We start from the raw sequence: 20,263 nt of genomic DNA, 5'->3' as shown, positions 1-20,263 counted from the left end.
AAGATAAAATATACAATAAAATAACAAAATTTAAATCTATTAAAAAAGGACGTAGCAGAAACACGCAGCCCGTCTGAGTTCAGCTCATGTTGGAGGTTTATAAAGAAAAAACTACAAACTCTGCTGAGATGTTTTTTTGGTTTTCCATGAGAAAGTTCTTCTTCTACAAAAAGCGGTTTTTGTTATTAAAATTAAAAGACAAAATAAAATTCATACATTTTATTGAAACACTACAAAAGATAGAAAAATAGTTCTAGTATTACAGTTGGCAGCAGACTGGCTGGGCTCAGAGGAGGAGGAGGTGACGGAGGCTGGGTGCTGATCACATGATGGAGCAGCCTCTCTTGGCGGTGCGAGGGTCTCCCTGCACACACACAGTCATGGACACATTTCAGACACAGCGACACACACGCTGAAGCTTTAAAAGGAAGTGTTCAAAAATAGTTCCAGATAAAGTTCAGCTCTAATCAGCGCGAGGTCGACACGCGAGCTCTTCTTCAGACGGTTCGTCACTCAGACGCGTTTCAGCCCGAAAACCAGACGGACACAAAGTCGCTCCTGCACGAGCCAAAATACCAGGTGTGTTAGATGTGGCAGGTGAGTATTAGGGCCACATTCCACCAGGGCAGAAAGGCTTTCTTATATTTAGAATATTGTATTAAAAAAATGAGTCAGGCATTAAATTTATAGGTTAGAGGTCAAAGGTTTCAGAAATGGCAGACGGAGCAGCGGAGGAACAAACTGACTTCATCGAGCACACGCATGAATCTAATACGCGTGCATCAAAGAGTAAATGTGTCTCACAGTGCAGCGTGTGTCTCACCTGCTGGTGGAAGAGGTCCTCCTCAGCTGCCTCTTCTTCATCATCATCATCATCTTCCTCTCCCTGCTCTTCTACTGTAGTCATGTACGTCGTGGTTCTCTTTGCCGCCTCCTGTCACACACACGCAAATAAACATGGTTCACATAGAATACAATCCGAGTGTGTGTGTGTGTGTGTGTGTGTGTGTGTGTGTGTGTGTGTGTGTGTGTGTGTGTGTGTGTGCGCGCGCTCTGACCTCTCCCTGAGGGTTGATGAGCACCACGTGGACGTCCTCCCCGGAGCTCCAGGAGGTCTGGTTCTTCCACACCAGGTCTGAGGGCGGTTTGGAGCTCACACCTGCATCAGAGGCCCACACCTGAACCCAGAGAGAGAGAGAGAGAGGAGAGAACGTCTCACCTTTGCTCCCTTGAAATCATTTGGAATCAGAAAGTTATTGACATGATTCTAAAGTGTTTTCATGAGTAAAAGTTTTAAAGTGTCACCGTGACTTTCTGTCCGGCCTTCAGGACGTATTTGGGAGTGAACTTGTAGGTGGCTGACTCGTCTCCGATCGTCTTAATCATCTCATACCCGACCATGGCCTGGTCCTGAGACACACAGACAGCACGTAAAGAGCCGTTTCCACGCACAAACACTGAACATCTGAAACCCTCTCTCTCCTCACCTCGTCTCCGCTGTTCTGCAGGCAGATGAACTTCCCGTCGGTGTCGATCTCGTCGACGCTGACGGGTCCGGTGGCCGAGGCGGAGTGAGAGATGGACACCGAGCTGCTGGCTTCCTGTTCCTCCACGTCCACGCGCTTCCTCTTCCCCTGACCGGTGCGAATGCTGCGGCTGCTGGACGAGGCTCGAGACACGGTGACCCGAGAGGACGGGCTGGGAGACAGCTTCAGTCTGACGGAGGGAAACGGGACGGTTAGATGTGTTTCACCAAAGAAAGTCAGAACCGGAGTTTGAATAGAACTTCCTGTTTCTCCTCACCTCTCCTCCTCTCCCTCCAGGAGTTTCCGGTAGGCGTTGATCTCCATGTCGAGGGCCAGTTTGACGTCCAGCAGCTGCTCGTACTCGTTGAGCTGCTGCTGCATCTTGGCCTGGATCTCGAGCACCTCGCGGTCTTTGTCGGCCAGCATCCTGCGGCTCGTGTCTTTCTCCTGAATGAGCGCCGCCTCCAGCTCCGAAATACGATCACGCCAACCACGAGTCTGAACACAGAGAGGGCAGAGCGTGAGGCGGTGATGATGCAGGTGTGACGGAGCAGACAAACACCGTCATCATCAGCTGTTCACAAATCAGTTCACTGGCTTTTCATTTTTACTTTTCATGCACGTGTAAAAAACAAACTATTTAAGCGTGATGATGGAAAGAGATGAATCCACTGGACCCAGCAGGAGAACTTGTTCAGCCCCTGCAGGGTTTTGCAGGTTGCTCTGATTGTTGCGGTCTAAAATCTCTGGTGTCGCGGCCGCTTTTTTTAAAAGTTGCAATGAAAGTTTGTTTTGTTGTTTTTAGGCTTTTTTTCCAACTGGGAAAAAACATTTTAATAAAGCCATTTATTGGTTGAATGAGCCGTTTGTCTTCTGACATCACTTCCTGTTGATTTCTGTGTCAAGATGAAAAATAAAATGTGTAAAAACTGAACGAAACTAAAGTGACAAATGCTCATTATAATGATCACATGTACGCTGTTGTGCTCGTATCAGTAACACAGCCTCCGATTGGTCAATAGATTTAACACAAGGCATGAGGAAGTGGCTAAGAGGACAGCTAACGGTTTTCAGCACAGAAACAGATAAATGATCGAGTGCTGGATTATCGATTTGCTGCATAAAGTCTGGGATCAGGAAGCTCCTGAAAGAGAGACGATCACACCGAAGCCTCAATGAACGGCGCACGTACGTGCACGCGCGCAGCAGAGATGGTGACTCGTCGAATCTGCAGGAAAGTTGCAGCGATTAACAAAAAAACTAAAACATACGGGACTCTGTGCGATTGTGACTTTGCAACTTCCTGGAGGGACCGATCAGAGATTCATGTTTGAAAATAAAATGATTTTAACGATTTAGACTTCTAAACAGCAGAAATCAGAAACAACAGCTCCTTTAATTAGTTTGTCATGTCGAGCGGACCGCTGCGACGCAGGACTCATGTTTGTGTTCAGATAACCAAAGTGGCCTCCTGCGTCATCAAGTCTGTTTCTGCCCGAACAAACTGAGGCACGTTTTCAAACTGAAACAGCAGCGTTACAAGAAGAGCCTCAAACGTAGCCACGGTTACGCTCCTAAGACAAACAAACACATCAGTGTGGAGTCGGCTCATCTGATGAGTCTGAATGTGAGGAAGAGAAACAAACAATCAGCTGCACCTGAAACAAACTTTGCTCAGATGCATAATGCTAAATGTTTTTTACTTTGCAAAGTAATTTAATATTTAATGTTTCACTTGAAAGTGAGAAAAGTGAATAATAACTGCATCTGAACATCTGAACTAACAGACAACCTGATGAAGAGTTTACAGAGGCTCAAATAAAAAGACAAAAGGCATCATAATAAGTTCAGGTGAGTGTCACACATCAGAGTTCTGCCTGGATTTCATTGTTTTTTTAAAATCAAATATAGAAACTAATTCTGTTTGTATTTAAAATAAAACAAGGTGTGATGTAGTCGCTGCACCTCTTTCTGCAGCCCGGCCAGCTGTGCGCTCAGACTCTCGATCCTCAGCGCAGACTCTCTCAGCTCCTCTCGGGCCATGTTGGCTGAAGCTCCGTTCATCTCCGACAGACGATGGAGATCCTCCAGCTGAGAACAAACACACAGAAGGTTCAGTGACAACATCGACTCCGCTTCGACCTCACCGCAGCCTGAAAGAGGAACAGAGCAGCTCCGGGCACTTCCTGTCACACAGGAAGTCACACAGAGGTGAGGGGTTTGTGTTTTGTGCTTCTGACGTGACTTACTGACAGTGACAGATTTCATAACAGTGAGAGATGCTCACGTCGACATCTTGCACAATAAACATGCAGACGGTTTGTTTTTATCTTCCATAACATGAAGTATACGTTTAGATAACTGCTGATGGTTCTGCAGGTGTCTGTTTACCATCTCCATCTGACCATCTCGTTTGTCAACACAAGTTCACACATACAGCCTGCAAACAGACACACACACGCTCCTGCTTCATGCGTCTGTTGTCACGTCATCACATCGACTGTAAACCTGCGGCTCAGACTCTGACACTTTACCTTCACACCTGCCGACGTTACAGCTGCATCTCTACACGTGATTCTGTGGTTAATCATGATCTCCAGCAGAGCTTTCACACCGCATTATATACAATGTCTAGTTACAGATTTTATATAGAGCTGTAGAATCTGTAGGCAGGGACATGGACTTCTGGGACGGCAAGTGGGCGTATGCAGGAAAAAGAGTCTGTGAGGAGAGCGAAGGAGACGGAACATAGTCCGTCGTAACGACATCCCGACTCCGTCAGCTGACGATGATTTAGCTGCTTATTAATCTCTATAAACAGACATCTGCATGCTAACAGCTAGCAGCTAACAGCTAACAGCTAACAATCTGTTCTGGAGCTAAAATTCAACTTGAGATAAATTCCCCGACGTGGTGTCACAAAAGCCGTTTAGCGTTTAACTTTTAACTTTATTTTGCTGAAAACAAAGCAGCACGCGGAAGAGGAAGTTGTTAATCGCTAACCGCCGGCCACACGCCCGGCCTGTTCCCCGGCGTCCTCAGAGGCTGCATCACCGTCAGACTGCAGCCGATGGGATCAGAGATTACATTCATCGAGACTTCAGACACTGCACTACAACATACACTAAAGGGGGGTTCACTAAGAATGGGTTGCGGCCGATGATAGCACCATATATTGTGCATCATTTCCTCTATTTAGTCGTTTGGTCACACTAAAGGTGAGCCGTCGTCATGATCCAGGTAAACTCAGAGCGTGACAGTGTGTCTCCCTAAATCTCTAAACGTATAATGCATTGTGCATTTCTGTGCATTCTATACAGAAGATAAAACTTTATTGATCCCAAAGGAAGTGACAAAAATACAGCACAATACAAATAATACAAAATGCAAACAACAACTCAAACATAAGTGAAAATATAAAAGGAATGAGATCATGCAAAAGAGACGGTGCCTAATGAATGGATCACTGACACTGTAGCTGAAACGATGAGCTAATAATCAATGACTGATGAACGAACCCACGTTAGCTTGTTATGGCTGAGGTGTCGTCCCTCTCTTCTCTCACAGAGGACGAACGAGCAGACATGAGGAGCAGGACGGACACTCAGGGGTTAAACGTTCTTCAGACTAAAGTCAAACTAAAGAGACGAATAAAACTAAAACATTTAAACCTGATTTATTGAAGTTTCTGTTTCTGTACATTTCAGAGCTCAGCCGGAGGACGGAGGTAAAACTGTGTTCATGAATACTGCGGTCAGCTGCTCCGTGCAGCACCTGTGTATTATTGTTCTGGATCTGTCTCTGCTCTCTCTTAAGCATTTACGATCACTGAGCGTCAACAGATGGTGTGTTTCCACATGTTCAATAGAAGCATAAATAATAACACTCCATAGAAAACATTCCAAAGATACATCTCCCTGTTCATATCACTTCATCCTTTTAATGGTGAATTGTTCTCCAGCTTATTTAAGTCTTTATTTCACAGATGACGTCATTCACCTTTTCCCCTTTAGGTGTTTTCCACCCACACACACCTCTCCTCTGAACACACACCTCTCCTCTGAACACACACCTCTCCTCTGAACACACACCTCTAGTCTACCACTATTATTGGCATTGCAACCATCAGTATGTGTCTGTTGTTGTTCATGTAACAAGAACATATGTTGTTGTTGCTCTCTTTGCCTGTCTCTATCCTGCATCTCCTTCTATCCCATGTTCAGCCCATCCAGTCTCCTCAGATGGCTGTTCAACATGAGTCTGGTTCTGCTCGAGGTTTCTGCCTGTTAAAAGGAAGTTTTTCTGCCAATGTGCCGAATTGCTAAGTGCTACTCATGGTGATTCATGTTGGGCCTCTCTTTAAATAACTTAACAAAGAGTCGGTCTAGACCTGCTCTTTCTGTAAAGTGTCTCGAGATAACTCTGGTTATGATTTGGCGCTATACAAATAAAATTTGATTGATTGATTGATTGACCTCTCCTCTGAACACACACCTCTCCTCTGAACACACACCTCTCCTCAGAAACACACAAACAGAAAGTGAAAGTGGGCTCAAGCTGCTGTGTGTGTTTCTGTGCCGAGCATGTGCGGAGACTGCTCGCGACAGGTACGCAAGGACAGTTAACAAGTGAGCTGATGGTGCAGGGTGATTTCATACAGGTACAATAAAGAAAGGTGCTTACAGAGGTCTAAAGATACACCTGAGCGGCCCGCCCAGGTAACGTCTGTGTGGGAAACACTGGAAGGCAAACTTAGTTGTCCTTCATGACTATGATATGATTATATTATATCAGTTTCAGATGAAGAGAAATCTTACTCCTGAAACTCACAACACGATGTTACAGTTTCATTTGGCAGACGCTTCTGTGCAACGCGACGTACATCTGAGCACAGAACAGGAGAACAGCTGAACCAGCTTTGCAGTTTGATCTCTGAAAATCCTCCAGAAAACATCACATGTGGCTGTCGTGATGCATTCACTTACACGTGGAAAGGACAGTTTCCACACTCCTGTTACAGCAGGTAGTGCAGTCAGATCTTTAAAACGTGATTGATTATAAAGCTGGAGATGTACAAAGACTGTGTGTGTGCGTGCTTCCAGAGTGTGTGTGTGTGTGTGTGTTCGTGTACCTTGGTGAGGTAGGTGCTCGCCATGTTGTCCTTGTAGATCTGGATCTGCTCCTCGTTCTGAGCCCTCATGTCGCTCAGAGCCTGAGTCAGTTTGTACTCATACTCCTCCTTCCGTCCAGAGTCCACCTCCACCAGCCGGCTCTCGTAGCGGTGCCGCGCCTCCTTCACCTCCTGCAGAACAACAAACGGTTAACACTCCTCTGATCCTGTCTGATTAACTAAAGGCGGCTGTGATACGGTCGCACCATCAAACACAACAACAATGAGAAAGTGAAGTCAAATCGAGATCAGGATAACCGCTCTGTGTGAGCAGCATAACGCCGTCTCGTCTGTGACTTCATCAAATGTCTGCAGCTGAAACTCTTCATTCAATAATCGATTAATCAAAAGATCAAATATCAAACATTTGTTTCCAGCGTCTTCAACATGAGATCTTCTGCCTGTAATGTTTTAGTACATGAAGACTCTGTTTTAAACTGTTGTTTCAAACTTTCTGACACTTTAAAGACCAAACAACTGATCGTTTAATTGTACAAATAGTCAGCCGATCAAAGGTCAATATATTTATGAATTTCAGCTCCTCCCACTCCTCCGGCTCCTCACCTCCTCGTGCATGCTCTTACGGAAGTCCGCCTCCTCGGTCAGACTCTGGCAGCGGTTCTCCAGGTCGACCCGCAGCAGCATCTCATCAGCCAGGTGCTTCTTGGCCTGAGCCAGACCTGTATCCAGCTGACAACACAAAAACAAAATAACAACATAAATAAGAAGAATTACAGGAGGAAAAAATACATAAATAAATAAAGAGTGGAGAAGTGGAGAACATCAGAAGAAAGAAATACGGCCTGAAAACAAACCTGAGCCTGATATGCTCAAACTACTACTCAAATTACAAACAACACGTTAAATACAAGCGAAAAATATTTAAATATATTCTTTTGTGTTTCATGTAGATGTCGCTCGACATCAAAGATTGTCTATAACAAAGACGATGCACTAAAGCTAATCATAAAAAATGTTAAAGACTTCCTGTCTTTTCTTTCCCCTCCAACAAAAAAATAACATCATTTTTAACAAAGTCACTTTTTGTCTTTCTTAATTCACAGTTTCACCTTTCAGTTTCTGTTGTTCTGACCAGAAAGAGACGTCAGCATTACTAACAGAGAGAGAGATCTGTGTTTCCAGAGTGTTGCTTTAATAAGAAAGTCTCAGATAAAGTGAACTTCTCCTGACGATTGCGCCTGAACAGGCCGTCAGAGACCAAATTGTTCAGAGGAGATGCTGCTTGTGAAATAAAAAAACTTAACTGGGGTAATATTCTGTGCTAAAGTGTACAATGCACGTCCTCCTTTTGAGGAAATACACGCAGGACCTGCTGCTAATCTCCTAAAAAGGGGCGGGGCTTTGGAGAAACCATGTGACAGATACAGGAAATGACTCCTTTCTGAACGGTCTATCTGCATCACTCCATGACCGCTCAAAGGAACAGGTAAAAGGAGGTCAACTCTTTCATCATATTGGCACTCCAGCAGTTTGTACCTCCTGCAGCTGCTCCTGCAGCTCGGTGAGCGTCGCCTCCAGGCTCCTCTTCTCAGACAGCGCTGTGGCTAACATCCCCTCCTTAGAGTTCAGCTGGGCCTCCAGGTCCTTCAGCCGGGCCTGAGATCCGGCCGCCTCAGAGTCCTTCTTGTTGTAGCTGAAATGAGAGAGAGGAGTGATGAGAGCATGTGGACCAAAGTGTGTGACATCAGGAGGATGGAGGACCTGAGTTACTCCTGGATTATATCTGCCACATGTTGGACCCAGAACCACAGCAGAGATTTGGCCTGCACGACACGAGAAAACTCAGCCATGTGTGATTATGTTGTTCAGTGTTGAGATATGAAGTGTGAGTAAAAGATATTAATAGTGAATATGATCTATAACTATTAGTTTCCATGTCTATCTGTTCTGTTTTACACACAGACTGTGTCAACATGACAGCTCCCTTAAATTAAGCTCAAACCTCTGTCGCCCCCTGCTGCCTGGCTGCAGTATAGCTCATAAACACATTCACCATGTGTAACTGTGTTTAACTATGTTAAAGTATAAATAACCTAACATGAATGTAGAGGTGTTTATGGATGATGAAACAGCGTGTTGCTCAGCACAGGATGCACACAACACCAACATGCACACGTCTTTACAGACAACATTTTATCATATTCACATAATCCTGATACTTATTGATATTATCACAATACTTAGGTTACAATCACTATACTGTCGCCACACTTCACTCACAATGAGAGATTATAACACATGAGTTATGATGCCATATCATCACTTTACTTTAGTTGTGATAATATCACAAAACTCTGTACATGTTTTTATTTAACAAGATGAAGTTCTGTCTTTTTATGTCCCTTTAATCATTTTTATTGCAGTAACTGAAGATCATTGAGTAACTAGCCTGACCAACACACGTTCATAAAACCTGTAACAAATGTTCTGTCTCCTGTTTAACTGAACTTTAATTACAGTCTACACATCTCACCTCAAACGAACGTCAGCATGTGCTGGCTTCTGTACGTTACAGGAACTTTAAACAACTCAACATGTCCAATGTCCAAAAACAAAGTAATTCAGCCCCTCTAGCAAGAGAAATAAATTACTGTTAAATGTTAGCTCCATCTAGTGGACTACAGAAGCATTGTTATTAATCTAACCACAGCTGCAGCTTTAATACATTTATAAATATAAAAACTATTTAATAACTGACTCATTTCAGTCTTTTTTTTTTTAAAAGATCATTTTTTTGGCCTTTGGCTTTATTTATAGGACAGCTGAAGACAGACAGGAACTGTTGGGAGCAGAGAGTGGGGGGTGACATGCACCAAATGATCGGCAGACCGGGAGTCGAACCTGCGATCAGTGCGACGAGGACTGTAGCCTCTGTACACGGGGCGCCCGCTCAGTCATTTGTAACCGAACATGTTAACATCTGCTGGCTCCATAATGTGACGCTTCGTTTGTCATTTACAGCAGTAATTAAAAGTATTTGGGTTTCAGTCAGCTGGACAAAAGAAGCGATTTGAAGACGTCGGTTTGGGCTTTAAGAAGTGTTTTTATTTTACATTATATGGACTTAGTGACTCATCAAATGTGAAGATAATTGTTTCTTGCAGCCCCTCTTATATTTGCAATATCACAGTAACAATCTAGTCTATAGGATCTGTACTTGGCTGCACAGCTTTATAGTGTTTATTTAGTTCCTGGTTTGAATCCCGGTTCAGACGTAGTGGGCCTTTCTGTATGGAGTCAGCATGTCCTCCCCGTGCATGCGTGGGTTCCCTCCGGGTACTCCGGCTTCCTCCCACAGTCCAAACACATGCTCTTTGGGTTCATCGGTGACTCTAAATTGCCCGTAGGTGTGAGTGTGAGCGTGAAAGGTTGTCTGTCTCTAGCTGTGTCCCAGTCCAGGGGCTGCATCCTCCAAAGCACGAAGGAAGGAGGAGTCATTCGTAAGATGTGGTGACGCTGAGGCTGAACTGAAATGAGACGGTCTGGTCTACGGAGGATTTCCTGTTTGCGTCGCCAGCTGTGGCCGTCTTTACCATTGCGCCACAAAGCGCCGCTACCCGTCGCCTAGCAACAGGTAGCCAGCTGGCTAATTAGCTAACATAACTAGCATCACATAACTTTGAAGTTTCAAGGCCCCTTTAGTTATTTTAACATTTGTATCTTGAGCTATTCAATTGAGTTGTTACTAAAAACTTTGACATTTAAAGTGTATTCCTCGGCCGCGTGAGAGTCCAGCATCGCTTGAATTGGCGCGCAATGAATCTCTGCACACGTTGGGCCGTGGAGGATGCACCCGCTGTGACGCAATCAGCGCTGAATACGTCCTTCGAAGGACGCAGCACTTGCATCGGGACACGGCTAATGTGTCAGCCCTGTGATTGACAGGCGACCTGTCCAGATGAAACCCCGCCTCTCGCCCAATGACAGCTGGCATAGGCTCCAGCTCCCTGCGACTGGATAAGGATAAGGAGTATGGATGATGGATGGATCATACCATCACCTGCTGCTTCGTTACACTACAATAAACCACACCCCGTTTATCAATACAGCTGTACTCTGTTAACATGGTACTTTATGGTAAATCAATAAGAGTCGACCTTTCACAACGTATGACAAGATAGAACTTTATTAATCCTAGAGGAAACTCTGGTGCCAGCTTGCTCCAAAGTTACAGCACAAAATAAACAACTTTAAAATACACTGAACTCTTATGAACGGAGCAGACAGCTGTATGAGCAGAAAAGAGCTTCTTGTTTGTCTCATGGTTGTCCTGGAAACACATTTTTATCTCAGGTTGTTTCTGTTTTCATGCTTTAATTGAATGACAGCCACATTTGTCACGTTGCACTTCCGTTTCCCAGCTCTGCGCCGGGTTAACTGAATCAACAGTGGAGCGTTTCAGTGCGTTTGTGAGTATAAAGTCTCCTGTTGTTGGAGGAGCTCTGCTGGGACGGCCTCGGGGTTACGGCGGGCGGGCAGGCGGGACGGCTGCTGAAGTGGACAAACTATGAGAGGAATGTACTGTGGTATGTCTGCTTTCTCACATTTTACTGAGAAACATTAGCAGGGAGGGAAACCACTGACCCGACGCAGGGATCTCACCTCACACAACATTCCCAGTAAGACCAAAACAGGACAGAAAATACGACAGATACTCTTGAAGTTATCAAACAGCACTCGCCTTATTACAGCAGAACACTAAATCCAGCTCTTCCTGTTGACTCTAAAGCAAAAGCACGTTAAAAAGAAGAGACGCCAGCTGTGTTGGGTCTCTTTACTTCTGTTCAGATGAGATGAGAAACTAAAGATCAGCTGAAATGAGACAGAAGAAGCACGATGCGCTCACTTGGGCTCCTCATGATGATTCTACACAGCCTGTGTTTAACATGCAGCACAGCAGACAGACATGGAAACTAACAGTTACAGCCAGTATGCACTCTAATGTCTGTTCATTTATCACACTTCATTTTATAATATTGTACAATGTAATCACACATCGCAGACTTTTATCATGTCCAGATTAACTTCTCTGTTCAGAACAAGCAGCTACAGCATCCTCGTGTTTCTCAGCAGGAGTTGGTCTTTTTAAAACCCAGCATGCAGCACACTAACGGGTCGCATCAACTGTCCGACAGACTCACACAGGCGTCACCGCCACCTGTGGTCTGCTGTCACACACTGACCACACACAGTACTTCCTCTGTTCAACTACACACACCAGCAGCTTCACACCTGTGTGTGTGTGTGTGTGTGTGGTTTTTACATGTGAATCTGGGATTTCATTCAGCTACAACAGTGTAATTCTGCATCATTCTCATCACCCTCCTGAGGTTTTTTACACGCTGGTGAAATCAAAGATGCTTTCGGACGTGGTTTCACACATGAACAAACACACGGCTGTGGGTGTGACTGTAGTGTCTAAACACAACACTGCGTTTTGTTTACAATGTAAACGAGCGAAACACATTTTTAACTGCAAAGTAAACACGTCTTTGTGAACAGCACTTAATCAGCAGACTTTAAAGGAGGAAAACTCCACATTGTCTATTCATGCAACTCAAGCCAACAGCTGTGAGGAACTGCTGCAGCTGTTCTGTTCTGTCAGATATTTGTGAACACACAAACACACACATGTTAAATGGATGGGCGGCGTGAAATGCTTAGTTTTCTATAAATACACGTTTAATAATAAAAGTATGTCTTTTACGTTTGTTTGATATCTTCCTCTTCTACGGGGCTTCACGTTTTTTTTTGGTGGGGGTGAAATACATTGCGACTAGTTTGATGGACATTAGGATTTCATTATGATTCACAATGGTGATTTTTGCTTTATAATTTTTATTGTCACTGGTAATGTGTCATTTGTTGGTTTTTGCACCAGACAAACGTGGCTCATCTTCTGCAATTTCTCTATTATACTTAGAATTATAATTCAATAATATGTACATTCATTTTGCAGCCCTATTCCACTTCAATCATGGAAGAAGAGTTATTATTATTATAGCTGCCTTCACCTCATAAAAAACAAAAAACAAAAGGCCAGTTAAATTCTGCACCTGTGTTTGTGCCTTTTGTTCTGAACAGAGTCTACCAGAAGACCCTGAAGGCACCATGTCACCTTCCATGAAGTCAGTTTAATTAAACATCAGTTAATTCTCTCTAATCAAACTTTTCTTTGGGTTAATCAACTTAGTCGACTATATAGTCATTAACTATTATATATGGGAACATTTAATGTCCTTTAAGAAAGATGGCTGTTATTTTCCTTCAACACAGACAATGGTGGGCGGTTAACGGCTGCCAATCAATACTAAATATTTATTATTATTTTATATATTATATATACTATTTTTAACATGCAGGTTATATCTTCATGAAGTGTGTAAAGACCTGCAGAACAGTTAAATTCAAAGTGTTTTTATAGGCAGAGTTTGAATGACGCTCTCAGCAGAGGAGCAGACGTAACCTCCTCCACAGAGCCGCGTACGTAATGCTGCAAAAATGGCTCGAAAATCAAAGTTTAGCCTGTAGCCTGTAGCTAATCGTGTTGAGTTCGTGTTCGCATTAAGACCTTGTAGCATGATTAACGTTAGAGGCTTACTTTTGCAGGAGCTGCTCATGATCGGATCGGATCTTTCCGAGCTCGATCTGCAGCCAGGCCCGCTCCTTTGAAGAGTCATCCAGACTCCTCCTGGCGTCGGCCAGCTCCGTCTCATACAGCGCCTTCAGTCCGGACACCTCCCGGCTCCTCACGTCCTCCTTTTCACTGATCTGCAGGTGGAGGACGTCGTTTTCGGACTCCAAGCTGCGGACTTTGTCGATGTAGACGGCCAGGCGGTCGTTGAGGTCCCGCAGCTGCTGTTTCTCCTGCAGTCTGCTGATCCTGGTCGGGCTGAGCGGTGTGCCGCTGCCGCACGTGCTCCTCTGACCGGTCGGAGTTGCGGTCGCCATTGCAGAAGAAGTAGCTAAAAAGCCCGTACGAAAGACGGTAAACAAGACCGAACCTGGATACCTCCTCTGTGGGTGTAACGATTCAGGTTAAAGCGCCCAACAACAGCCCGCACTTCCGTAAACTCTCCTGGAAGTGTATCCTGTCCTTTCTTATCCTAATGAAAGAGGGGTTTGGCTTCCCAATATGGCGGCTTATTGAAAAATTTACGTTAGGTTGAACTAGCCAATGGCGTGGCTCGACGCAATGCGTTCTTTCAACTTTGACTTTTGGGTTCTCTTGTAAATGTAACCTCCGCATACAGAAAACCTCTGAACGGGCGGAGTCAATGTTCCAGCTCGCTTTATTGTAGCACCTAACTCCGCTCGGCGAACCGGAGTGTCCCGGTGACTATAACAAGCGCTTTGTAAAAATAACGACTCGGCTTGAATGTATTTGATTGTATCATTTTCCCTGCAGTGTCTGCTGTGCTGTAACACACAACAAAGTAGACGAAAGCGAAAGACATTGGTGGAACTGATGACCTGTGTGATATGCAGACATTGTTAGTAACCCGTGATTATAACTCACGTATCTTTTTTTATTATTATCATTATTGTTAGTGTAAAACCATGTTCATGTTGTGCAATAAATAAATTCTCTGTTCCTTCATCTGCTTAGCTGCGCAATGCAGTCAGGAGGATTAAAAGCACAAAAATATGATAAATAGTTATATACTCAAAGTTATACAATTGTTATATTTATTTATATTTTAATTAATTAATGTATTTTATTTGTTTATTCTTTTAATATAGATATTGTTGTAATACGCTATGACAATTAATTTATAATGAATTGAATTCATCTATGTATTCTCTTAATATATAGATATTTGTCAATACTCTCCATGGTCATATCCATGTTCTCTTATCTTTGTACTTAAGTTTCTCTAATTAGAATCTTAATTTTCAGAGCACTTTTCAAACTCTATGTAACAGTGTAAGTAAAATTAAGTTATGTAATGATCTAAGTCCTTTACAAGGCCACGGTACAACAAGAATGGGAGCATCAGAGATGAAGTGACCACCAAAGCCACATGATTATTAAACTGCAGACACATTAAAAACACACACAAAAACAACAGCTGCCTTAACAGGGATGTATTTAACTGAAAGTGCTTCAAACCAGAAGTAAAATAAAAACACAACATTAAATAATCAGAATTCAAAAGGAACAGAGTCAAAACTGTGTTTAAACGAGGCATTAAAAGACAGCTAAAAGCAAGCTAAAGTGAAACTAAGAAAGCCTCTGATAAAGAAATATGCACTGTAAGAGATTTAAAAGAGATCACTGAGTCGGCCGCTCTGAGGCAGATCACTCCACAGTCTTATGGCCCTAAAACCAAACACACCTTAGTTTTTTAGTACTTGACTTTGAGATGTTGAACGGAGACAAAAACACCATGAACGTTTGAAGTAAACAGTAAAAGATGTTCTAAAAGATTCTGGGAGCCAGTTTATAAGAAGTCTGGTGTAATATTCCAGGTGTAACGAGATTAACGTCTCAATGTCTGTGTGTCTTTAAAAAGGAAGATGTAATAAATAATTGAGATGCTTCCAAGATGATAAAAACATGATTGCACAAGCTTTGTGGTATGCACCCGGATTCTGTGCAACAGGATTAATACGATCTAACAAGGAACCAGGAGATGGCAGGGTTTGTTCTGCAGGGTTTGTTCTGCAGGGTTTGTTCTGCTGGGCCTTAGCTTTCCATCTTTACATGCTGAGAGGAGATTTTACACATAATACTTGTGTTTCATTTCTAACATCATGTTTCAGGGAGAGAACAGTGTGGAACATTTCTTCTTGATTTAAACACATTGATCATGTAAAACCATGAATGATCATAAATCATCATTTCAGAGCAGCATAATGTAACAGTACGTACCGAAGCTTAGCAGGCTGCAGATCCATCAGTCCTCAGTGCTAAATCAGGTATTAAAGGTCCACCACAAGAAATGAAGCTTTCAATAGTCAGCAGTGAGTCTGAAGATAATCACATCAATGACAGAGTCCTCACGCCTGTCAGGCTGCAGCACTGATGCGTTTAAAAGCATTTAAATATCTGTTTATCTCAGAGAGGTGATTGATGACTGTTTCAGTGCTCTCTCTGTTCACCATGTAATCAACGATTTTCTCTTCTGTTCATTACCTTATACAATGTGTGGTATTTACAGGTGAGTAGTGCACAAACATAGTTTTAAAAAGTCAAGAAATGTAAATGTTTCTCAAGATTTGTGCAGCATTTTAATCTGGGTGCAACTGTGCATGAAAGTTTAAAATGTAGGAACGGTCGGCTGATGGACTCTGGTTACATTTCTCTCCGTTTCTCCTCTTTTTTTCTTGGAACCACAAATCTTGATTATTATTCTGAAGGTTCAGGTAACTTAGAGTTGCACCATTTCATAACTATAACACATTTAATCCAGTTTAGCATTAAGATATTAAAACAATGATTTTATTGTATCAACAACAAGACCCTTTAAATGTTGCTGTTTGTCATGTCTGAGATTTGTGTTTTAAAATACTTTTACTTTTATGGCAGAATTCTAGTTTCGTGCTGATATCAGCTCATTGTAAAATGGAAATATGAAACTCTCTGTTAACAGGCCAAAGCCAAAGAACTGGGTGAACATCCGGGGAATGGACACTGACATTGTGGACTCTTACCTGTACCTGGGTGCTCACCTGAACAATAAACTGGACCGGACAGATCACATAAACGCACTTTACAATAAAGGCCAGAGCAGACTCGGTCTGCTGAGGAGACTCGGTCCTGTGGAGTGCAGGGAGCTCTCCTGAGGACCTTCTGACTCCGTGGTGGCAGCAGCCATGTTTAATGGAGTGGTCTGCTGGAGCGGCAGCGTCACGGCTGCAGACAGGAAGAGACGTGACAAACTAGTGAAGAAGGCCAGCCCCGTTCTGGGGAGCCCCCTCCATCCTGTAGAGGTGGTGGGAGACAAGAGGACGATGGCAAAGCTCTCATCTGTCATGGGGGACGGGTCCCCCCCCCTGCATGGCACAGTAACAGCACTGGGGAGCTCCTTCAGCGACACACTGCTTCACCTACAGAGTGTGACGGAGAGATGGCGCAGGTCCTTCCTTCCTGCTGCAGTCAGACTGCTCGACCCCGCCTGCTCCCAGTAGGACATATAAAGACTTCAGTCATATTTGTGCAGTAATAGAAGTACCGTCAGTGTACATGTTTCACTAGTTTGTGCACCGTGTGCACTTTAGTGTGAAATACATCATATGCAATAACTCCTCTAACAATGCTACATATGCAACAAGTTGTTTTGAACAGTTTGATTAGACTGTGCACTGTGTGCGGTCTTTGCTGTTTCTTTGCTGCTGTGCTGTAACGCCTGACATGTCCCCACTGTGTGATCAAGAAAGGTTTTCTTATTCTTAAACACACAGAGGCTGTGCGGGACGCTGACAGTGTCGCGTGTGAGTGAATGAGATCAAGTGTTGGCTGTGTTGATGTCAAAGGTCGCTTTTTTTGGAGAACAAACAGAAAATGCTGGAATGCAAACACATTGACCACATTCAGGTGTCAGTTAGTAACATCACAGGACCGAGACCTCACCTTTATAGCTGCTCCGGGCCTTTTGTGTCCTCTGCGCTGATGTGACTTTAGCTTTCATTAGCAATGCTATTCTTAAATATGTATGGATTCGTTCAAGCTCCATTTAAACGTGCAGGAAGCGCTCAGGGCGTGTCCTCATTTTCAAAGACGTTGGGAACACATTTAAAACAGAATGAATACAAACTGGATCAATAGAAATAAGTGAGACGCCGACAAACCAGCAGAGAATTCTCTGCTAGCTGTTGGAGTGGACTAGTTTGTAATATTGGTTTATAAGTGTGTGCAGCACAAAAACTTAGTAGTGTAGTGTTGCACGGACTTCAATCATTAGCCGATCACGTGAACAAGTCAGATCATGACTTGAGGAGAGCTTTAAAAGGGAAGCCATTAGTTTCATTAGAAAAACAATCAATCTTGATGCTCAACCACGACCTAAGTCTTGCTTTAAGAGCGGAGAGCAGGCGTGTGTTATATACGTCATCATAAGCCAGGACACACAAGAAGACAGCTCGTATTATTAACGTCCTACTGATAACAGTCAACAGTCTGTGCAGCTAACAGCTCTGTGATGCTAACGTTCTTACAGTACTCTGCTAGTTTAGCATGTTCACATTCAAACGTTTGTCAATTAGCACAAGCTACAGAGTAGAGCTCAGGCTGACGGGAACGTCGTCAGTTTTGCAGGTATTTTGTCCAGTAGTATTGGAGTAAGTGAAACTTGGAGCAGCTGATGGTGAGCGATGATCGGTAGGAGATCAAGGTGAGTCCAACACATCCACTGGGCAACAGGAGCCTCTCGATCTAATCTGTGCCGATCCATCCAGAAGATGTTGAGATGCTTGTCTGGGTTCGTGTTGACATCCTGGTGGAGCTGAAGGAGAAGTCACAGGGCCAAATCTGCACAGTGTCCTGATGATAGACAAAACACGGCGATGAGTGTGTGCTGTGAGTTTGTCTTCCTCTTTGTCTTCTGATGATCAAAGGACAAAGACAAAAATGACACATTACTGAAGAAACAGGGAACTGAGCAGTGAATGCAACACTGTCGAAAAGGTGCAGAAAGGTTTAAAAGTGACGCCAAACTGGGTTCACTAACTTTGTTCAGTGTAAACAGGTAGCTTTAGTTGGTTTGTTTGTTGTTCTTTTTATTACAGTGCAGAGATACAATGCTGATGTAAGACTAATATCTCATGTCATGACCATACCAGGTATCGTCAGGTATCGTCTCTTGACTTTTGCTCAGCATCAGTTGACCACACGAGGCCGCTGTGCTACAGGGGGAGAGGGAACAGGACAGGCAGTATGTTAATGACTCAAGTGACCAAAGCCAGCAGGACTTATACTGCTGTGCTTCAATGACATCACGATCCCAGGTAAGACAAGCCCTGTTACATTTTGGATGTTAATGAAATGCTGGTGACAGTGGTGAAAGAAGAAGAAGGAAGAAGATGATGATGAAAAGGGATTTTTGTGCCTGTATCCAACACAAAAGAGCAAAAACAATGCGCTCTCAGTCTCAACTTTGTCAACAGTAATGGCAGAGAAGAAGCTACGGAGCCCCTGAGGGGTCACGGCGAGATTTTTTTTAGGGATACTTTAGTGTTTGCTCGCAATAATTTTCCTCTGCATGTTCCTCTCCTTCTGAGTATTATATCTATTTCTGCCCAGCTGCTCCCAGTGCAACGCACCAGCATGGACACGTTTGTCTCCCAGCTGTCATTAGCGAGTGGCGGGGTTACACCTGGACAGGTCGCCTGTCAATCACAGGGCTGACGCATAGAGACCAATGACTGTATATATCAATCAAATCAATCAAATTGTATTTGTATAGCGCCAAATCATAACCAGAGTTATCTCGAGACACTTTACAGACAGAGCAGGTCTAGACCGACTCTTTGTTATGTTATTTAAAGAGAGGCCCAACATGAATCACCATGAGTAGCACTTAGCAACATTCGGCACATTGGCAGAAAAACTTCCTTTAACAGGCAGAAACCTCGAGCAGAACCAGACTCATGTTGAACAGCCATCTGAAGAGACTGGACGGGCCGAACATGGGATAGAAGGAGATGCAGGATAGAGACAGGCAAAGAGAGCAACAACAACATATGTCCTTGTTACAACAACAACAGACACATACTGATGGTTACAATGCCAATAATAGTGGTAGACTAGGGTGAAGATTAGCTAAATAAATAAATAAATAAATTAGCGAGAGAAGCAGAGTAATGATAAAGGCTGAGGTAATCCTAATTGTAACAGTTGAAGTCAACAGGTCTACTATTAGCATTAGCAGCAACAATAATGATACTATGGGGAAGGCTGATGTTAGTAGTTGTTGCAGTCGAGCAGGTCCACAGCAGCAGGTGGTCTGCAGCAACGATCCCCAGGAACCTTCAAGACAATGGTAAATGGTAAATGGTAAACGGACTGTACTTATGTAGCGCTTTTCTAGTCTTTGCGACCACTCAGAGCTGCTTTTACACTACATATCACATTCACCCATTCACACACTGATGGCAGAGGCTGCTACGTAAAGTGCCCAACTGTCAATCAGATATCACATTCACACCTGTTGGGGTGTGCCACTGGGAGCAATTTGGGGTTCAGTGTCTTGCCCAAGGACACTTCGACATGTAGCCTGAGGGAGCTGGGGATCGAACCTCCGACCTTCCGATTGAAAGATGACCGACTCTACCACTGAGCCACAGCCGCCCAAGACAAGGGAGGGCAAGCACTCCCGGGACGATATGTGGTTAGTAATGTTAATGGGACCAGAAGATACAGAGTTAATGAGCTGCATTAATATGACAGAGAGAGAGAGAGAGTCAGAGAGAGAGGAAGAGACAGAGAGACAGAGAGAGAGAGAGAGAGAGAGAGAGAAGCTTGGTGTGTCAGATCCCCCGGCAGTCTAAACCTATAGCAGCATAACTATGGGCTAGTCCCAGCCTGAGCCAGCCCTAACTATAA

General features: G+C 43.8%; 1 protein-coding gene across 1 annotated transcript; it reads right to left on the bottom strand.

Moving 5' to 3' along the window:
* On the bottom strand, positions 1–13,814 carry lmnb1 (lamin B1). Its single transcript, XM_069677148.1, has 11 exons — positions 13,319–13,814; positions 8,194–8,350; positions 7,261–7,386; positions 6,658–6,828; positions 3,492–3,617; positions 1,804–2,024; positions 1,488–1,716; positions 1,306–1,410; positions 1,059–1,178; positions 824–934; positions 1–364 (listed from the first exon to the last, which is right to left on the bottom strand). Exons 1-11 carry the CDS (start codon positions 13,666–13,668, stop codon positions 323–325), a joined length of 1,758 nt encoding a protein of 585 aa, XP_069533249.1. The 5' UTR covers positions 13,669–13,814; the 3' UTR covers positions 1–322.
* Between the last annotated feature and the right edge of the window lie 6,449 nt (positions 13,815–20,263).

The sequence above is a fragment of the Semicossyphus pulcher genome, unplaced genomic scaffold, assembly GCF_022749685.1.
Source record: "Semicossyphus pulcher isolate SPU_LCO1_2020_fin unplaced genomic scaffold, fSemPul1.0.p SCAF_28, whole genome shotgun sequence".
In the NCBI taxonomy this organism is placed as follows: Eukaryota; Metazoa; Chordata; class Actinopteri; order Labriformes; family Labridae; genus Semicossyphus; species Semicossyphus pulcher.
Note: the sequence above shows the minus strand (reverse complement) of the source record. Positions and strands in the feature narration are given on the sequence as shown.

Coding starts and splice junctions, on each gene's coding strand:
- lmnb1 (XM_069677148.1), bottom strand. CDS start 13,668: ATGGCGACCGCAACTCCGACCGGTCAGAGGAGCACGTGCGGCAGCGGC. Junction 2,025..3,491: donor TGGCCGGGCTGCAGAAAGAG/GTGCAGCGACTA, acceptor CTCTGTGTTCAG/ACTCGTGGTTGGCGTGATCG. Junction 1,717..1,803: donor CTGGAGGGAGAGGAGGAGAG/GTGAGGAGAAAC, acceptor TCCCTCCGTCAG/ACTGAAGCTGTCTCCCAGCC.